This window comes from Macaca thibetana, chromosome 5, assembly GCF_024542745.1.
Source record: "Macaca thibetana thibetana isolate TM-01 chromosome 5, ASM2454274v1, whole genome shotgun sequence".
NCBI lineage: Eukaryota > Metazoa > Chordata > Mammalia > Primates > Cercopithecidae > Macaca > Macaca thibetana.
Window position 1 is genome coordinate 91,025,235 of NC_065582.1, and position 22,808 is coordinate 91,048,042.

Genomic DNA, 22,808 nt, shown 5'->3' on the forward strand with positions numbered 1-22,808 from the left:
TTGTTTCTCTAGTTCTTTGAGGTGTGACCTTAGATTGTCTATTTGTGCTCTTTGAGACTTTTTGGTGTAGGTGTGAACTTTCCTCTTAGCACCACCTTTGCTGTATCCCAAAGGTTTTGATAGGTTGTGTCACTATTGTTGTTCAGTTTGAATAATATTTTAATTTCTATCTTGATTTCATTGTTGACCCAATAATCATTCAGGAGCAGATTATTTAATTTCCATCTATTTGCATGATTTTGAAGATTCCTTTTAGAATTGATTTCCTGTTTTATTCCACTGTGGTCTGAAAGAGTGCTTGTAATAATTTTGGTTTTCTTAAATTTATTGATACTTGTTTCATGGCCCATCATATGGTCTCTCTTGGAGAATGTTCCATGTGCTGATGAATAGAATGTATAGTCAGCAATTGTTGGGTAAAATGTTCTGTAAATATCTGTTAAGTACATTTGTTCTAGGGCATAGCTTAAATCCATTGCTTCTTTGTTGACTTTCTGTCTTAATGACCTGTCTAGTGTTGTCTGTGAAGTATCGAAGCCCCCCATTATTATTGTGTTGCTGTCTATCTCATTTCTTACGTCTAGTAGTAATTGTTTTATAAATTTGGGAGCGCCAGTATTAGTTGCATGTATGTTTAGGATTGTGATATTGGACAAGGCCTTCTTTGTCTTTTTAAACTGCTGTTGCTTTAAGGTTTGTTTTGTCTGATATAAGAAGAGCTACTTCTCCTGGCTTTGGGTGTTCATTTGTATCGGGTGTCTTTTTCCATCCCTTTACCTTAAGTTTATATGAGTTCTTATGTGTCAGGTGAGTCTCTTGAAGGCAGCAGATGGTTGGTAAAGTCTTATTCCTTCTGCAATTCTATATTTTTAAGTGGAGCATTTTGGCAATGCACGTTCAACATTAGTATTGAGATGTGAGGTACTATTCCATTTATCATGCTATTTGTTGCCTGTATACCTTGGTTTTATTCTTTTTCTTTTTTTTTTTTTTTTGGAGACACAGCCTCACTCTCTCACTCAGGCTGGAGTGCAGTGGCACAATCTTGGCTCACTGCAATGTCCACCTCCCAGGTTCAAGCAATTCTTGTGCCTAACCCTTTCAAGTAGCTGGAATTACAGACACTCACCATCACACCCAGCTAATTTTTGTATTTTCAGTAGAGACAGGGTTTTGCCATGTTGGCCAGGCTGGGCTCAAACTCCTGACCTCAAGTGATCTCTCCCCCTCTGCCTCCCACATTGCTGGGATTACCGGTGTGAGCTACTGCACTGGGCCATTGTTTTTTGTTTTTAATTGTATTTTTGTTTTGTAGGTCCTGTGAGACTTATGGTTTGAAGAGGTTCTGTTTTGATGTGCTTCTGGGATTTGTTTTAAAATGTAGGGTTCCTTTTAGCAGTTCTTGTAGTACTGGCCTGGTAGTAGCAAATTCTCTCAGCATTTGTTTGTCTGAAAAAGGTTGTATGTTTCCTTCATTTCTGAAGCTCAGTTTCACTGGATATAAAAGTCTTGGCTGATAATTGTTTCGTTTAAGGAGGCTGAAGATAGGGCCCCAATCTCTTCTAGCTTGTAGGGTTTCTGCTGAGACATCTGCTGTTAATCTGATAGGTTTTCCTTTACAGGTTACCTGGTGCTTCTGCCTCACATCTCTTAAGATTGTTTTTTCCGTTTTAACTTTAGATAACCTGATAACAAAGTCCCTAGGCAATGATCTTTTGCGATGAATTTCCTAGGTGTTTTCTGAGCTTCTTGTATTTGGATGTCTAGGTCTCTAGCAAGGCTGGGAACATTTTCCTCAATTATTTCCTCAACTATGTTTTCCAAACTTCTAGATTTCTTATCTTTCTCAGGAATGTCAGTTATTCTTAGCTTTGGTCGTTTAACATAATCCCAGACTTCTTGGAGGCTTTGTTCATATTTTCTTATTTTTTTTCCTTGTCTTTCTTTGATTGGGTTAATTACAAAACCTTGTCTTCAAGCTCTGAAGTTCCTTCTTCTGCTTGTTGCATTCTATTGCTAGACTTTCCAGAGCATTTTGCATTTCTATTAGTGTGTTCATTGTTTCCTGAAGTTTTGATTTTTTTTTATGTATACTATTTATTTCATTGAATATTTCTCCCCTCATTTAACATACATATATATAATTTCCTTAAATTGGGCTTTGACTTTCTCTCATGCCATTTTCATTAGCTTAATAACTTTACTCTGAATTCTTTTTCAGGCAAATCAGGGATTTCTTCTTGGTTTGGATCTATTGCTGGTGAGCTAATGTGATTTTTTGAGGATGTTAATGAACCTTGTTTGGTCTTATTACAGAGTTGAGATTTTGGTTCATTCTCATTTGGGTAGGCTCTGTCAGAGGAAAGGTGTAGGATTCAAGGCTGTTTTCAAGGGAAACAAGACTCATTTGTCCCACGGGGTGTTCCCTTGACATATTATTCTCCCTCTTTTCCTAGGGATGTGGTTTCCTGCGAGCTGTAGTGATTGTTATGTCTCTTCTGGATCCGGCCACCCAGCAGGTCTGTTAGGCTCTGGGCTGGTACTGGGGGTTGTCTACACAGAGTTCTGTGATGTGAACCATCTGTGGACCTCTCAGCCATGGATACCAGCACAATATTTGGGGTGTCTCCTGTCTCCTGCAGGAGCAATCTGCTTTTTTCAGTGGGTCTGTGTGTTTTCTCAGCTTTCCTGATTTATTTCTGCAGTAGGTCTGTAGCAAAAGTTGATGATCTGAGATTCCACACACTACTCTGTCCTTCCAAGTGGGATGCCATCTAGTTCTGCCTCCCATCTGCCATGATTCCCATTATCCACTTTTTCTTGTTTCTTTATTTTGTGGATTATTCAAATATTATAATCAAAATATTAATCAAATATTTTATTTTATTCCATTTCATCAATATCTATTATATTTTTTAGTATTTTTTATTATTCTTTTAGTTTTTGCCATCAAAATTATAATAAGCATTCACCTACTGCAATCCAATAAAAAGGATGACCTTTACCACTTTCTCAGTAAGACTGACTTAGAACATTTTAACTCCATTTTGTTATCTTGTATTTTGTTTAATTATTGTCACACATTTTAAAGCCACATATTTTAAGTTTTTTGAATATTATTATTTTGTTGTGTGGATTACATTTATTTATTTATTTTTCTATTGTGCTTCTTTCCTTTTTGCATTTGCATTTTTATGAAAAAGAGAATCATTTTTCCTCTGTCTGAAAAACTTCCTTTAGCATTTCTTCTGGTCCAGGTCTGCTGTGAATTATTACAGTTTTTGTTTGTCTGAAATGTATTTTGTTATTTTTCAATGATTTAGTTTTGAGTATAGATTTTTAGGTTGGTAGTTATTTTCAGTACTTTAATAATATTTTGTTGTTTTAGACTTTCCATCTTTTCCATTGAGAAGTAAGCTGTCCAGCTTATTGTTTCTCCTTCCAGAGAAATTATCTTTGATTTTTAACCTTTGATGTGTCTGAAGTATAGTTTTCTTTTTAATACATTTGCCTGAGGTTTGCAGAACCTTTGAATCTGTGGGTTTATGTCTTTTTTCAGTTTTAAATAATTAACCTTAAATTGAAACAGGCTAAATGCCCCAATTAAAAAACAGAGACTGGCAAATTGGATAAAGAGTCAAGACCCATGAGTGTGCTGTATTCAGGAGACCCATCTCACGTGCAGAGACACACATAGACTCAAAATAAAGGGATGGAGGAAGATCTATCAAGCAAATGGAAAACAAAAAAAGGCAGGGGTTGCAATCCTAGTCTCTGATAAAACAGACTTTAAACCAACAAAGATCAAAAGAGACAAAGAAGGCCATTACATAATGGTAAAGGGATCAATTCAACAAGAAGAGCTAACTATCCTAAATATATATACACCCAATACAGGAGCACCCAGATTCATAAAGACTTAGAGACTTACGAAGAGACTTAGACTCCCACACAATAATAATGGGAGACTTTAACACCCCACTGTCAACATTAGACAGATCCACGAGACAGAAAGTTAACAAGGATATCCAGTAATTGAACTCATCTTTGCAGCAAGCAGACCTAATAGACATCTGCAGAACTCTCCACCCCAAATCAACACAATATACATTCTTCTCAGCACCACATCACACTTATTCCAAAATTGACCACATAGTTGGAAGTAAAGCACTCCTCAGCAAATGTAAAGGAACAGAAATTATAACAAACTGTCTCTCAGACCACAGTGCAATCAAACTGGAACCCAGGATTAAGAAGCTCACTCAAAACCACTCAACTACATGGAAACTGAGCAACCTGCTCCGGAATGACTACTGCGTACATAAGGAAATGAAGGCAGAAATAAAGATGTTCTTTGAAACCAATGAGAACAAAGACACAACATACCAGAATCTCTGGGACACATTTAAAGCAGTGTGTAGAGGGAAATTTATAGCACTAAATGCCCACAAGAGAAAGCAGGAAAGATCTAAAATTGACACCCTAACATCACAATGAAAAGAACTAGAGAAGCAAGAGCAAACACATTCAAAAGCTAGCAGAAGGCAAGAAATAACTAAGATCAGAGCAGAACTGAAGGAGATAGAGACATCAAAAAACCTTCAAAAAATCAATGAATCCAGGAGCTGGTTTTTTGTAAAGATCAACAAAATTGATAGACCGCTAGCGAGACTAACAAAGAAGAAAAGAGAGAAGACTCAAATAGACACAATAAAAAATGATGAAGGAGATATCACCACCAATCCCACAGAGATACAAACTACCATCAGAGAATACTATAAACACCTCTATGCAAATAAACTAGAAAATCTAGAAGAAATGGATAAATTCCTGGACACACATACACTCTCCCAAGACTAAATCAGGAAGAAGTTGAATCCCTGAATAGACCAATAACAGGCTCTGAAATTGAGGCAATAATTAATAGCCTACCAACCAAAAAAAGTCTAGGACCAGATGCATTCACAGTCAAATTCTACCAGAGGTACAAGGAGGAGCTGGTACCATTCCTTCTTAAATTATTCCAATCAATAGAAAAAGAGGGAATCCTCCCAAACTCATTTTATGAGGCCAACATCATCCTGATACCAAAGCCTGGTAGAGACACAACAACAAAAAAGAGAATTTTAGACCAATATCCCTGATGTGCATTGATGCAAAAATCCTCAGTAAAATACTGGGCAACCAAATCCAGCAGCACATCAAAAACCTTATCCACCATGATCAAATGGGCTTCATCCCTAGAATGCAATGCTGGTTCAACATATGCAAATCAATAAACGTAATCCATCATATAAACAGAACCACTGACAAAAACCACATGATTATCTCAATAGATGCAGAAAAGGCCTTCAACAAAATTCAGCAGGCCTTCATGCTAAAAACTCTCAATAAATTCGTGTTGATGGAACATACCTCAAAATAATAAGAGCTATTTATGACAAACCCACAGCCAATATCATACTGAATGGGCAAAAACTGGAAGCATTCCCTTGGAAAACTGACACAAGACCGGGATGTCCTCTCTCACCACTCCTATTCAACATAGTGTTGGAAGTTCTGGCCAGGGCAACCAGGCAGGAGAAAGAAATAAAGGGTATTCAGTTAGGAAAAGAGAAAGTCAAATTGTCCCTGTTTGCAGATGACATGATTGTATATTTAGAAAACCCCATCATCTCAGCCCAAAATCTCCTTAAGCTGATAAGCAACTTCAGCAAAGTCTCAGGATACAAAATCAATGTGCAAAAATCAGACAAACAGAGAGCCAAATCATGAGTCAACTGCAATTTACCATTGCTACAAAGAGAATGAACTACCTAGGAATCCAACTTACGGGGGATATGAAGGACCTCTTCAAGGAGAACTGCAAACCACTGCTCAGTGAAATAAAAGAGGACACAAGCAAATGGAAGAACATTCCATGCTCATGGATAGGACGAATCAATATTGTGAAAATGGCCACACTGCCTGAGGTAATTTATAGATTCAATGCCATCCCCATCAAGCTACCAATGACTTTCTTCACAGAATTGGAAAAAACCGTCTGGATTTATTTTTAATTATTCATGTAGAAATGTGGTCTTTTGTAAACTACTCATTTCCTCTAGAGCCAAAACCATCCAATGAGTAATTAATTTCTTTGTAATTTCATTCAAAGTTGGTAGCTTTTACCCCCTAAGCACTAAAAACTGCACAACGTTTTGGAACTTTTTAATGTAATAATTCCTAGTACCATATATGTGACAGTAATAAAATTATTGTAGTTTTTTTTTTTTTCCAAGATAACAGATTGGAGGCAAGTGTTACAATGCCTATTCTATTTGAAAAGACAAAATAGTGTATAGCGATTCTCACTGTGAACTTTTTTTTTCTGAGAAGCAATGCAGGAACTTAACAGGAAAACTGAAATAAATCACAGATCCTTTGAAAGATGTGGCAGCTGTAGCCCGCACTGTGAGCCATGTGAAAAAGTAAGCCTTCAGAGTGTGAAAAGCGGAGAGAATGCCTCCAGGATATACACCCCCACTGGGCAACCTGGCAATCTGCCCGTGGGGGAAGGCCTTAAATCTACCCAGTGCTAGAACTGATTTAAGGAGCAATGGGGAATATGAAAGTAGGAGCAGTGTGGGAAGAGCCTTGCAGGCATTTTCGATCTCCAGTGTGAACCAAGGGAAGCCATTTCTGACTCTGTGTCATGGGGGAATCTTGCAAAAATCTGCTAGCTAACTCAGGCATTGAGAAGGTGGGAAGTGTGCTGTGGCTACAAGTGCAGAGGCTGCACATTCTAGCTTTCCAGGCAGATTGGGAGAAGCATGGCCTGAAAGCTGTGGTTGCAGTCTCTGTGGGGAAGGCTTATGACCTGGGGCATTTTGAGTTCTGAGCATTAAGTGCCTAGAAGATAGATAGCTGCTGCTAGCCGGTGAGATTTGCTTTGCCAAGTGCATGGGTGCTGGATGGGGTTTACTGCCACCTGCTACTTCCGACTCCCTGTATAAACTCATTTGTACATCAGAGGCAGATATGCTTCTCCATAGAACATTACTCTAGTGGCCAACGAATTCTTCTGATCCTCACTGGGGCCACTGCTGCCCTGCATGGGTAGAGGCAGAGCGTGGAGCTGCCTTGCGGAGCCCCCACATGGCTTTGCCCCTCCACTTGCCCTGATAACTTAACACAAAAGACAGAAATGTTTGGGAGCTCTATAGCTCCACCTGTCACCTAAGAAACCACAATATCTCCCCTGGGTAACATAAGGCAAGTACAAATCTCACCACTACTACCACAACTGGCACTCTTTTGCAAGCACCACCTCCTGGCTGGAGGCCGACTGACACAATGCATTGCAGTAACTCCAAGTAGAACAACACTGTGTTCAGGAAGGAGAAAACTCGTGCATGACCTCTGCTATCACTATTGTCTGTATCATCCTGGCTACCATCCTGGCTAACCAGAGATCCTGAGTCTCTCCATGTGACCAATTCATTACTACTACCACCAGCATTTGAGAAAGCCAATATACTAAGGCTATTTATACCAAGGAACCTCACAGAGTCTGTGACCCTCCCCTGCCATCCCCATCAGAGATGGTGCTTGTACCTCATGCTGGGAGACTTGAGGAATTGTCACATCAGTGGATCTCTTGCAGACTTTGCCCAGCACCAACCTGGAGTGTGGCAACTCCACTGGGTTATTAGACCCAGAGAAACAGCAGCATTCATAGTAGCCTGGCTCTCGGGGACTCCTAGTCCTAGGGGAAAGGAAAGTACACCACATTAAGCGGACACTCCATGGGACAAAAGAATCCAGATGACAGGTCTTGAGTCCCAGATCTTTCTGCTCTTGTGAAGTTTCTTTCTTCCTGCGGAGGCACAGTTGCAGTACTGGGTTCGAAGGGAAAGTCTGCAGCTGTACTCCAACAGTCAGGCAGCTCTAGTGCTCATCAAGGGTCTTGGAGAAGGGGAATTCTTTTTCCTCCCATCCACCACTGCAGACACAACCGGGTCTTCTCTTATAGGTGCTCAGCATGGGTGCTCCTAAAGATAACCTTTTTCAAAGATTTCAGGGTGACTGCATCCCCACAGGAGGAGCACCTTCCAGGTTCAGGTGTAGATGAGAGGTAGAGTCACAACTCCTCTATACTTGGAACATCAACATTCCTGAAGATAAAAATAGGTGCCTGTCTGATTGAATAGCAGGAATACTGGAACACTGGGTCATTAGTGTGTCTCGAATGTGGATTGCTTTCCTGCTGCCCTGACATAGGTGCTGAAGTAGCTCCCACTCTTCACCCCTGATAACACCTCAGTGTACTTCTCTGAGAGCTTCTCCCAACCTCCAGCCAGCTCTGTCAAGGCTGTGACCTCTCTGCCTGCCATTACATATTGCATTTACCCATCTGCTTTAATCACAACCAGTTTCTAACCTGAGACACCTATCCTACTGGCATGAAGCCTGAGTTGTTCAACCCAGTAAATAAAATGCTGGGGAATAAATAAATTAATTAAAAGCACACATCTTGGGGGAACAAAGTAGGCTTCAAGAGACCTCTGCTATTCCACCTCCATAGGAGACAGTGAACTTGCTGACACACTGAGCACATTGCTACTACAACAAGCGTCTGAGAAGGCTATCATGCAAAGACTCTATAACTAAAGCTCTCATACAGGGTCTTCATTCCTGAATGCACCAATAACTGATTTAGGCTACATTAAACTATAAGCTTTAAAGCCACAGTCTTAAGGGGGAAAAAGAAATAAAGAAAAAACCACAGTCTTATAACATAAATTCAAGAATAATTAGAAGAAATAGTATACCCAAATGAGAAGGAACCGGAAAAATAATTATGATAATATGACAAAACAAGGTTCTGCAATACACCCAAAAGTTCACACTAGTGAAATCACCCAGTGGGTTCTCCTTGCCTGCTGCCTGCAGAGAGCCAGTTTATCAAGACAGGGGAACTGCAGTAGAGAAAATGTTATTAATGCAGAGCTGGCTGTATGAGACCAGAATTTTATTATTACTCAAATGAGTCTCCCCCTAAACTTGGAAATTGAGGGTTTTAAGGACAATTTGGTGGGTAGGGGACAGTGAGTCAGGAGTGCTGATTGGTTGGGTCGGAGATGAAATCATAGGGAGTCAAAGCTGTCTTCTTGTGCTGAGTCAATCCCTGGGTGGGGGCCACAAGACCAGATGAACCAGTTTGTTGATCTGGATGGTGCCAGCTGATTCATCAAGTGCAGGGTCTGCAAAATATCTCAAACACTGATCTTAGGTTTTATAATAGTGATGTTATCCCCAGGAGCAATTTAGGGAGGGTCAGAATTGTGTAGACGTAGCATGAGAGGAGTCCAGCTGCATGACTCCTAAACCATGATTTCTAATCTTGTGGCTAATTTGTTAGTCCTACAAAGGCGATCTGTTCTCCAAACAGGAAGGGAATTTGTTTTGGAAAAGGGCTGTTATTGTCTTTGTTTCAAAGTTAAACTATAAACTAAGTTTTCCCGAAGTTAGTTCAGCTTATGCCCAGGAATGAACATGGACAGTGTGGAGGTTAGAAGAAAGGTGAAGTTGGTTAGGTCGGATCTCTTTCACTGTAATAATTTTCTCAGTTATAATTTTGCAATGGAAGTTTCACTAGCTCTCTAGCAATATATCCAAACCAAGATGAAATCTTTGAAATACCAGAAAACAAATTCAAAAGATTAATTATTAAGGTACTCAAGGAGATACCAGAAAAAGGTGAAAACCAACATAAAGAAATTCTGAAAAGATCAGCGTATTAATGAAGAACCTATTTTAAAGAGAAAAAATATCAGAACTTCTGGAAATGAAAGACACATTTAGGGAATTACAAAATGGTAGAGGTTTCAACAATAGGCTAGAACAAGTAGAAAAAAGAGTTTCAGTGCTTGAAGACAAGGCTTTTAAATTAACCCAGTCAGAGAAAAATAAAGAATAAAGAACAGAAATGAACAAAGTCTCCAGGAAATAAGGGATTATGTAAAACGGCCAAACCTAATAATAATTGGTGTTTTGAGGGATAATAAAAAGTAAAATGTTTGGAAAATTTATTTCACATACTAGAGAAAGGTGAAAATTAACATAAAGAAATTAAAAAAAATTCAGGATATGAATGGAAATATTTCTAAAGAGATAGACATTTTAAAAAGAAACAAATCAGAACTTCTGGAAATGAAAGACACATTTAGGGAACTACAAAATGCAGTGGAGGTTTTAACAATAGACTAAAATAAGTAGAATAATTTTTTGAGGAAATTGAGGAAAACTTCCCTGGCCTTGCTAGTGATTTAGATATGCAAATACAAGAAACCCAAATAACTGGGAGATTCATTGCAAAAACAAAAACAAAAACAAAAAACACAAAAACAAAAAACAAAACACGAAGGCATATAGGCATCTAGCTATCTAAAGTCAATGTGAATGAAATAATTTTAAGAGCTGTGAGGCAAAAGCATCAGGTAACCTGTAAGGGAAAACCTTTCAGACTAACAGCAGACTTCTCAGCAGAACCCTTACAGACCAGAAGGGACTGGGGTCCTATCTGTAGCCTCCTTAAACAGGATAACCATTGGCCAAAAATTTTGTATCCAGCAAAACTAAGTCATTTTCAGACAAATAAGTGCTGACAGAACATGTTACTACCAGACCAGCCCTACATGAAATGCTGAAAGTTCTAAATCTTGAAACAAAAGACCATTATGCACCAGAATAGAATGTCTTGCAAACATAAAACTCACACGGCCTATAAAACAATAACACAATGAAGAAAAAAAAGTAGGTAACAATTCACATGATGACTGGAACAGTATCTCGATATTAATGTTGAATGTAAATGGCATAATGGTCCACTTAAAATATACAGATTGGCAGAGTAGATAAAAAGTCACAAACTAGATATCTTCAGTCTTCAAGAGACTCACCTAACATTGAAGGATTTGTATAAACTCAAGGTAAAAGAATGGCAAAAATTAATCCATGCAAATGGAAACCAAAAGTGACCAGGAGTAGCTATTCTTATATTAGATAAAACAACAAACTTTAAAGCAACAGCAGTAAAAAATGACAAAGAAGATTGTTATATGATGATAAAAGGATCGATTCAACAAGAAGATATTATAATTTTAAATTTATATGCACTTATCACTAGAGCTCTCAGATTTGTAAAACAATTACTACCGGACTTAAGAGAGGAGATACAAAGCAACACAAGAATAGTGGGGGACTTCAACACCCTATTGACAGCACTAGACAGACGATTGAAACAGAAAATCTGCAAAGAAACAATGGTCTTAAACACTGTAGAATAAATGGACTTAACAGATATTTACAGAACATTCTACCTAAGAATTTCAGAATATGCATTCTTCTCATCAGCACATGGAACATTTTCCATGATAGACCATATGATAGGCCACAAAAAAGTCTCAATAAATTTAAAAAAATAAAAATTATAGCAAGTATCTTCTTAGATCACATCAGAATAAAACTAGAAATCAACTCCAAAAGAAACCCTCAAAACTATACATGTATGTAGAAATTAAGCAGTCTGTTCCTGAATGATTTTTGTGTTAAAAATGAAATCAAGTTGGAAATTTAACAGTTCTTTGAAATGAATAATAGTGACATGAGTCATCAAAACTTCTGGGGTACAGCAAATGCAGTGCTAAGAGGAATATTTGTAGCACTAAATGCCTACATCAGAGCCTGGAAGACCACAAACTGACAACCTGATGTAACACCTCAAAGAACTAGAGAAACAAGAACAAACTAAGCCCAAAACTAGAAGAAAAGAAGTAACAAAGATTGGAGTAGAACTACATGAATTTGAAACAAAAAATCAATACAAAAGATCAATGAAACAAAAAGTTGGTTCTTTGCAAAGGCAAAAAAAATTGATAGAACTTTAGCTAGAATAACCAAGAAAAGAAGAGAGGAGATTCAAATAAGGTCAATTAGAAATAAAACTGGAGACATTACAACCTACACCATAGAAAAACGAAAGATCATTTGAGAGTGCCATGAACACAAACTAGAAACACAAACTATGCACACAAACTAGGAAATCTAGAGGAAATGGATAAATTCCTGGAAACATACAACTTTTTTGGATTAAATCAGGAATAAATAGCAACCCAGACCAGACCAATAACAAGCAGCAATATTAAATCGGTCATTAAAAATTGACAACAAAGAAAAAAAGCCCAGGTGCAGATGGGTTCACAGCTGAATTCTACCAGGCATTCAAAGAATTGGTGCCAATTCTACTGATGAAACTATTACAAAAGATTGAGAAAGAGGGAATCCTGCCTAACTCATTCTATCAAGCCAGTTTTACCCTGATATCAGAACCAGGAAAGAACATAACAAGAATAGAAAACTACAGACCAACATCCCTGATGAATATAGATGCAAAAATTCTCAACAAACTACTAGATAACTGAATCTATCAGCATATCAGAAAGATAATATATCATGATCAAGTGGACTTCATTCAAGGTGTGCAGGGATGGTTTAACATAAGCACGTCAGTAAATATAATTCATCACATAAAAAGAATTAAAAACAAAAACCATATGATTATCTCAATAGCTGCAAAAAAGCATTTGATAAAATCTAGTATCTTTTTTATGATTAAAAACCCTCAACAAACTAGATATAAAAGGGACTTAATTCAAATTAATAAACACCATCTATGACAAACCCACAGCCAACATTATATTGAATGAGGAAAAGTTGAAATCATTCCCACTGAGAACTGGAACAAGACAAGGATCCCCACTTTCACCACTTTCCATTCAGCATAATACCAGAAGTCCTAGCCAGAGCAATCAGGCAAGAGAAGAAATACAGTGCCTTCAGATTGCAAAAAAGAAAGTCAAACTATTGCTGTTCACCAATGATATGATTATATATCATATAAAACCCTAGAGACTTCTCAAAAGTGTTGGCTGTATAAGCCTAGAGATAAGATTAGATTTGATAATCAAATTCAGTAATGTCTCAGGTTACAAAATCAATGTATACAAATCAGTAACACTGATATATGCCAACAATGACCTAACTGAGAATGAAATAAACTCAATCACCTTTACAATAGCTCCAAAAAGGATAAAATATCCTGGAATATACTTAACCAAGGAGGTGAAAGATCTCTGTAAGGAGAACTACAAAACACTGCTGAAAGAAATCATAGATGACACAAACAAACAGAAACACATCCCATGCTCATGGATTGGGAGAATCAATATTGTGAAAATGACCATACTGCCCAAAGCAATCTACAGATTCAGTGCAATTCCTATCAAAACACCAATATCATTTTTCACAGAATTAAAGGAAACAATCCTACAATTCATACGGAATCAAAAAAGAGCCTGCTTAGCCAAAGCAATGCAACGCTAAAAGAACAAATCTGGAGGCAGCACATTACTGTACTTAAAATTATACTACAAGGCTGTAGTTATCAAAATACGTAGTACTTGTATAAAAGTAGACATATAGATCAATGGATCAGAATAGAGAATGCAGAAATAAAGCCAAATATTTACAACTAACTGATCTTTGACAAAGCACAGAACAACATAAATTGGGAAATTGACACCCTATTCAATAAACGGTGCTGGGAAAATGGATAGCTAAATTCAGAAGAAAGAAACTGGATCCCTATATCTCATTTTATATAAAAAGCAACTCAAGATGGATTAAAGACAAATCTAATACCTAAAACCATAAAAGTTCTTGAAGATAACCTCAGAAAAAGTCTTCTGGACTTTGGCTTAGGCAAAGAATTAATGACTAAGTCCCCAAAGCAAATGGAACTAAAACAAAAATAAATAAATGAGACCTAATTAAACTACAGAGCTTCTGTATGGCAAAAGAAATAATCACCAGAATAAACAGACAACCCACAGAATGAGAGAAAATATTGCAAACTATGCATTGGGCAAAGGACTAATATGCAGAATCTACAAGGATCTCAAACAAACCAGCAAGAAAAAAACAAATAATTTCATGAAAAAGTGGGCAACTCACGTGAATAGACGTTTATAAAAAGAAGATATACAAATGGTCAACAAACATATGAAAAAATATTCAACATCACGAGTCATCAGGGAAATGCAAATTAAAACCACAATGAGATACCACCTTACTCCTGCAAGAATGACCATTATTACTATTATTATTTTTTTGAGACAGGGTCTCACTCCCTCACCCAGGCTGGAGTGCAGTAGTGTGATTATGGTTCACTAAAGCCTTGATCTCCCAGGCTCAAGTGATCCTCCTACCTCAGCCTCTCCAACAGCAGGGACAATAGGCATGTGCCACCACACTCAGCTAGTTTTTGTATTTTTTATAGAGATAGGATTTCACGATGTTGCTCAGGCTGATCGTGAACTCATGGGCTCAAGTGATCTTCCTAACTTGGCCTCCCAAAATGGTGGGATTACAGGTGTGAGCCACTTCACCCATCCAATAATGGCCAATGTTAAAAAGTAAAAACAAACAAACAAACAAAAAACCAAAGAAACAATAGATGTTGGGGTCATGAAAAGGGAATGCTTATATGTTCATGGTAGGAGTGTAAATTAGTACAATCTCTGTGGAAAACAGTATGGAGATTTCTTAGATGACTAAAAATAGATCTATGATTTGATCCAGCAGTCCCACTACTGGGTATTTAACCAATGGAAAAGAAGTCAATACATTAAAAAGACACCTGCATGTGTATGTTTATTGTAGCCAAATTCACATTTGCAAAGATATGGAATCAATCTTAGTACCCACTGACCAATGAGTGGATAAAGAAAATGTGGTATATATACACCATGGAATACTACTCAGCCATAAAAAAAATAACATAATATCTTTTGCAGCAACTTGTATGGAGCTGGAGGCCATTATTCTAAGTGAAGTAAGTCAGGAATGAAAAACCAAATACTGTATGTTTTCACTGATAAGTGAGACCTAAGCCATGGGTACACAAAGGCACACAGAGTGATATAGTGGACTTTGAAGACTCAGAAAGGGGAGGGTGGGAGGAGAATAGGGATAAAAAACTACTTATTGGGTACAATGTACACTACTTGGGTGATGGGTGCACTGAAATCTTAGAATTCACCACTATACTATTCATTCATGTAAGGAAAAACCACTTGTACCCCAAAAGCAAAGCTATTGAAATAAAAATTATTACAAAAATAAGTTATTTTTCAGCTTCAAACAATTTAAAAACTACGCAAAAATAATAATGCTGGCTTAGATGTTCTATATTCAAAGGCTTTCACATTTTTTAAAAGACGTGACTGTGATTGTTCTATTTTTGAAAGTGATAGGAGGTACCTATATTATCTGGAGTGGATATTTTAGTAAATTAATGTTACCAAAAAATGGACAAAGAAAGAAAGATGTCTATTCTCTACTATGTGTCAAATTCTGAAATATTAACTGTGAATATCAAATTCTGAAACAAAAACAATAAAATGTGTAAAATATGGGAAAATAGATTCTTACCCTTTTGCATATACAAAGGATGTTGCTGCTGTTTATTCTATTTAATTAAATGAATACAAATAAATTGTATGACAAATTAGAAAGAGTATCACAAGGATTAATTGCTCATTAAAATATTACATTACTAGATTCCTCTAACCTATTAATTTAAATCTTCAATGCATATAAAGAATTATGATATATAAAAGTGAGTGGATCATTTCACTTAGAAAATATATTAACCCAGAATTGCCACATAATTAAATGGTTAATTGTGAATATATTTTTATTAATAATAAATTGTAAAACAATACTATATAATTGGCTAAAAATCTTAATATATTATTGAGATAGAACTTGCTGGTTATGAAATAGAACATAGCTAATATGTTTAAGTGATGTGTGCAGATCCATTATGCTTACCTAGAGGTTCATATAATTCTTTTTCTATTTTAATATCTCATTGACTTACAGCTTTTTATTTCTGTATCACATTTGAAAATTTTATTTTTTTATGAATATGTGTCTTTAATGCCAGATAATATTGACGACCTTCATCACAAACTTATTATTTATAGTGCTTCTTGTATTGATAAAAATAAATGATGTACTCTTTTTAACCCCTTCTTTCAACAGGCATGTTGGCATTCACAGGGTGGTGGAATTTCTGATGAATTACCTAACCTGACTAACAAATATGCGGCTTTCTTGTCAAGAGCCGAAAGAACTATGAAAGTATCAGATATGGTAAGAAGACTCCTACAATCAAATATTTTCATTATCTAGAAATCATGGAGGAGGCTGCATAACATAAACTTTATATTAGGACCTGAGTGAGGTAACTGATAGCCTGCTGTAGCCTCCTTGGCTAGACTGATACTTTTATATTTTTAAAGTTCAACAAAATTCTTCAAGCTATGCCAAACTCTAGAATTGCTATATGAGAGATTATTACATGGAATATCCCTTGTAGGGTCAGAGAACATTCATTCTTAGGACATATAGAAAAGCTGAACTTGTTGTGTTGTGTATGGAGCAAAATATTTACTAGGTTTAACTCATTTTACTCATAGTGCAAATGTTTTCTCTTTTCAATGTGAATTCATCTTGAAATCTAAGACTCCTCAGTGATTTATTTTTATTCCTATTGACCTGCATGTTAAATGGTATGGCTATAAATTTTTCTGAATTTCCTTTTTTTAATAAATACCTAATAGTGAGTAAATTGAAAATAGTAAAGCAGATTAAATTTAAAAATGGGTAATTGATTAATTCAGATTGAATTTACAAATATATCAAAGTAAAATTTGGAGTTAAAAAGCTGGACCCAATGGTAATGTTGCTGGAGTCTAAATGTTTGTATCCCCTTAAAATTCATATATTGAAATCCTAACTCCTAAGATGATGGTATTAGGAGGTGGCACTTTCTGGGAGGTGATCATGTCATGAGGGTGGAGACCTCATAAATGGGATTAGTACTCTTATAAAATAGGTCCAAGGGGGCTCGTTTTCCCCGTTTACCATGAGGACTCAGAGAAGGCACTGTCTTTGAGGAAGCAGGGCCTCTCCAGATACTGAGTCTGCTTGTGCCTTGATGTTGGACTTTCCAGCCTGCAGATCTGTGAGAAATAAATTTCATTTATAACCTACCCAGTTTATGGTATTTTGTTATAGCACTCCAAACAGACAAAGGCAAATGTTACAGTGTAGCCTTTTGTGAACAAGGTGTTATTAAAATACATTTTTGTAGAAATTGGACTATCTTGAGAAGATATTGTTAATAGCACATTTCAAAACAGGATTATTAAACAAGGTTTAAAATGTAGCTAATCAATAAAAACAGAGTATAGCTTGCTGAAATAAAATTCTGCTACGTGAGATAATGCCAACAGTTGATTTGTAATACTTTTGATTGTGAAATAACTGGTACAAGATCAGGATGAACTAATTTAAGGGAATGACAAATGCAATGCTAGTTAATATAACTGTGAATGTCTTGGAAATCATAGGAATTAGATTAATTTGGTGAAAGCTATTCAGGAATGGACTTACTATTTTTTTCTGAGGCATTATTGGAATCTGAGATATAGTCAAAATTAGCATCAGGTTCTATTCTATGAGTTTTTTTGTAATTATAAATTCAAAAGACAGTCTAAAATCATCTAGCAATATTCTTTACATGTAGTAGATTCTGAGTAATTTTTAACTAGTTGTGCTGTTTTAATGGATTATTTCTTCATCTTGAGGAATTTTAGAGTTCAACTGTATTTTTCAAGTGAATCATTGTTGTACACACCTCAGGATCCATTGGGAGGTATGCCATGACTAATTTATTACTAATATAATGCTTTTAGGCTTAGAAATCATTGAATGGATTCAAAGTTATTTCTATCATAATATCACAGGTAGTAGGAAAAAACAAGGGAAATTTCTGAAAGCATCCATAGGAAGGCAGCATATATATGTATATATGTTAAACTTTCTGTTTGTAGTGAAAAAAGATGGTGCACATCTGCTCTAAAGGAAGACAAGTTGCTTCACCAATATTTTTGACTTAATTTACATATTTTTCTTTTAACTTTGTCCCTCTTTAGATCTGAAAACTTCTTTTTAGTGTTTTCTTTTCTGGCATGAAACATTTGCAATTAAAATTATTCAGTGGGACTCTGGTTACCCAAGAAGCAGAACAGTTTAGTCACATAGAAAGCTTGGTTTTTAAATCTCTTTTGCAAATGACAATACATTTCAAACAGGTGGGTATATAATGTGCATGTAATGAAAAATCCAAATCATTGATCTCAAAATAAAATTGAAATAATATCTCAAATTTATGAAGTAATTGAATTAATTTTATTATTTATTTTAAATAAAAATAAAATTTACCTCCCAGGTATTTTACTTATGGATATACCACAGTCTTAAAGGATGATTTGATAGCTTAATTTTCCAAATTGTATCTTTACATACAAAATATAGCTCCCTTCCAGACTTCTGATTTCATACGAAAGACTTATTTCTTGTACAACATCCCAGGGAAATGTTATTGATTTGAGGAGCTCAACAGAATGCCAAGGAGGATAAATATAAAAATACCTCTGTCCTTCTCACTTTTTTTTTTTTTTTTTTGCATTTTCAGAAGATCCTAACTAAATAAAATATCCTTGAGGCTTCCACAGAGTAAAGTCATTGGGTAACCCACAAAGGGATGAGAAATATAACTTACGTCAGGTACTTGCTTAGCAGCATTAGCCACATTTCAAGGCTAGGAGATGATGAAGTAGTATTTTCTTAAATTTCTCAGGGGAAATGATTTTGGATATAGAGTTCTCCCTCTGCCTAAAGTTTCAATTAAATGAATCAAGAAAATAATTTTCCAACATGCAATAGTTCAGAAAGTTTAGTAACTCTGTGTCTTCATATGTGGAGTTGCTTCAGCAAAATAAAAAAAGGAAATAAAAGAAGGGTGACATAAAGACAAAGAAGAATATGAATTCTTATATGAATATGAATTTCCTAGACAAAGTAAAGTGAAAACTCATTAATGAAGAAGTCATTTTAGCTCATGTATGACATATTCTTCAAGAGGCAGGAGTTTGATGACATAAAATTTATTACTTGTGTATGGCCACATTACTTGGTTCTGTAGGGAATAATAATGATAATATAAATCCTGCTTTAAAATTGGTTTATTTAAAAATCACAATAAAGTGATATATGAGCTGAAGGATGAAATAGCTGGTATAAAAAAGTACCTAACAGGTCTAATAGAGCTAAATAATACAATACAAGAATTTCACAATGCAATTGCAAGTATTAATAGCAGAATAAACCAAGCTGTGGAAAGAATCTTAGAATATGAAGACTGGTTTTCTGAAATAAGACAGTCAGACAAAATCAGAGAAAAAGAATAAAAAGGAATGAACAAAATGTCCAAGATGTATGGGATTATGTAAAGAGGCGACATTTATGAATCACTGGCATCCCTGAAAGGGAAGGGAAAAAAGCAAGCAACTTGGAAAATATATTTAAGGATATCATCCATGACTACTTTCCCAATTTTGCTAGAGAGGCCAATGGACAAATTCAGGAAATACAGATAACTTCTGCGAGATTCCACACAAGAAGATCATCCCCAAGATAGAGAATTCTTGGATTTTCCAAGGTTGAAATGAAAGAAAGAATGTTAAAGGCAGCTAGAGAGAAAGAGCAGGTTACCTACAAAGGGATCTCTATGAGGCTAACAGCTGACCTCTCAGCTGAAACCCTATAAACCAAGAGACTGGGGGCCTATATTCAACTTTCTTAAAGAAAAAAATCTTCAACCAAGAATTTTTTATCCAGCTAAGTTAAGATTCCTAAGTGAAGGAGAAATAAGGTCCTTTTCAGATAGGCAGATGTTGAGGGAGTTCATTATTGCCAGACCTGCCTTACAAGATATCTTGAAAGAAGCACTATGTATAGAAAGGAAACACCACTACCAACTAGTACAAAACACATTTAAACACACAGGACCAATGTGACTGTAAAATAACCACATGAACAAGCCAACATAATAACCAGGTAACAGCACAATGCCAGGATCAAATCTGTACATATCAATACTAACTTTGAATGTAAATGGGCTAAATGTCCCAGTTAAAAGGCACAGAAAGGCAAGCTGGATAAAAAAGCAAAACCCAATTGTATACTGTTTTCAAGTGACCCATCTCACATGTAATGACTCTCATAGGCTCAGAATAAAGGGATGGAGGAAAATCTACCACACAAACGTTAAACAGAAAAGAAGCAGGGGTTGCAATCTTAATTTCAGACAAAACAGATTTCAAACCAACAAAGATCAGAAATGATAAAGAAGAGCATTACATAATGGTAAAGGTTTCAATTCAACAAGAAGACCTAACTATTCTAAATATATATGCATCCAACAAAGAGAACCCAGATTTACTTATTTATTTTTTCTTTTTTAAAATTATACTTTAAGTTCTAGGGTACATGTGCACAAAGTGCAGGTTTGTTACATATGTATACTTGTGTCATGTTGTTGTGCTGCACCCATTAACTTGTTATTTACATTAGGTGTATCTTCTAATGCTATCCCTCCCTCCTCCCCCAACCCCATGACAGGCCCCAGTGTGTGGTGTTCCATGCCCTGTGTCCAAGTGTTCTCATTGTTAAATTCCTACCTATGAGTGAGAACATGTGGTGTTTGGTTTTCTGTCCTTTCGCTAGTTTGCTAAGAATGATGGTTTCCAGCTGCATCCATGTCCCTACAAAGGACACAAACTCATCCTTTTTTTATGGCTGCATAGTATTCCATGGTGTATATGTGCCACATTTTCTTAATCCAGTCTATCATTGATGGACATTTGGGTTGGTTCCAAGTCTTTGCTATTGTGAATAGTGCCGCAATAAACATACATGTGCATGTGTCTTTATAGCAGCATGATTTATAATCCTTTGAGTATATACCCAGTCATGGGATGACTGGGTCAAATGGTATTTCTAGTTTTAGATCCTTGAGGAATCGCCACACTGTCTTCCACAATGGTTGAACTAGTTTACAGGCCCATCAACAGTGTAAAAGTGTTCCTATTTCTCCACATCCTCTCCAGCACCTGTGGTTTCCTGATTTTTAATGATCACCATTCTAACTGGTGTGAGATAGTATATCATTGTGGTTTTGATTTGCACTTCTCTGATGGTGAGTGGTGATGAACGATTTTTCATGTGTCTGTTGGCTGCATAAATGATTTCTTTTGAGAAGTGTCTATTCATATCCTTCACCCACTGTTTGATGGGGTTGTTTGATTTTTTCTCATATATTTGTTTAACTTCTTTGTAGATTCTGGATATTAGCCCTTTGTCAGATGGGTAGATTGCAAAAAAAAATTTTCCTATTCTGTAGGTTGCCTGTTCACTCTGATGGTAGTTTCTTTTGCTGTGCAGAAGCTCTTTAGTTTAATTAGATCCCATTTGTCAATTTTGGCTTTTGTTGCCATTGCTTTTGGTGTTTTAGTCATGAAGTCCTTGCCCATGCCTATGTCCTGAATGGTATTGCCTAGGTTTTCTTCTAGGGTTTTTATGGTTTTAGGTCTGGCATTTAAGTCTTTAATCCATCTTGAATTAATGTTTGTACATTTCTTTAGATTTCTGTTCTGTAGATGTCTATTATTTGCGTAGAGATGAGTTAAGGTGTAAGGAAGAGATCCAGTTTAGCTTTCTACATATGGCTAGCCAGTTTTCACAGCATCATTTGTTAAATAGGGAATCCTTTCCCCATTGCTTGTTTTTGTCAGGTTTGTCAAAGATCAGATGGTTGTAGATGTGTGGTATTATTTCTGAGGGCTCTGTTGTGTTCCATTGGTCTATCTCTCTGTTTTGGTACCAGTACCATGCTGTTCTGGTTACTGTAGCCTTGTAGTATAGTTTGAAGTCAGGTAGCATGATGTCTCCAGCTTTGTTCTTTTGGCTTAGGATTATTTTGGCAATGCAGGCTCTTTTTTGGTTCCATATGAACTTTAAAGTAGTTTTTTCCAATTCTTTGAAGAAAGTCATTGGTAGCTTGATGGGGATGGCATTGAATCTATAAATTACCTTGGGCAGTATGGCCATTTTCACAATATTGATTCTTCATATCTGTGAGCGTGGAATGTTCTTCCATTTTTTGTGTCCTCTTTTATTTCATTGAACAGTGGTTTGTAGTTCTCCTTGAAGAGGTCCTTCACATCCCTTGTAAGTTGGATTCGTAGGTATTTTATTTTCATTGAAGCAATTGTGAATGAGAGTTCATGCATGATTTTGCTCTCTGTCTGTTATTGGTGTATAGGAATGCTTGTGATTTTTGCACATTGATTTTGTATCTTGAGACTTTGCTAAAGTTGCTTATCAGCTTAAAGAGATTTTGGGATGAGATGATGGGGTTTTCTAAATATACAATCATGTCATCTGCAAACAAGGACAATTTGACTACCTCTTGTCCTACTTCAGTACCCTTTGTTTCTTTCTCCTGCCTGGTTGCTCTGGTCAGAACTTCCAAGACTATGTTGAATAGGAGTAGTGAGAGAGGGCATCCCTGTCTTATGCCAGTTTTCAAAGGGAATGCTGTTTTTGCTCCCCATTAGGTTTTGCGCCCAGTATGATGCTGTCCTTCTGGTGAGTTGGAGAACTGTTACTATTCAGCCAGCTACCATCCAGTCTATCATGATGGACATTTGGGTCCTGTTTTTGCCCATTCAGTATGATACTGACTGTGGGTTTGTCATAAATAGCTCTTATTATTTTGAGATATGTCCCAT

The 22,808-nt window shown here is 36.4% G+C and overlaps 1 protein-coding gene across 1 annotated transcript in view; it reads left to right on the top strand.

The window, feature by feature from the left end:
• Positions 1-22,808, top strand: part of STPG2 (sperm tail PG-rich repeat containing 2) — a 671,851-nt gene that overhangs the window by 181,278 nt on the left and 467,765 nt on the right. Inside the window, exon 10 of the mRNA XM_050791352.1 lies at positions 16,150-16,260. Within this exon, the coding sequence (XP_050647309.1) occupies positions 16,150-16,260 (111 nt within the window). The remainder of the gene's footprint in view (positions 1-16,149; positions 16,261-22,808) is intronic.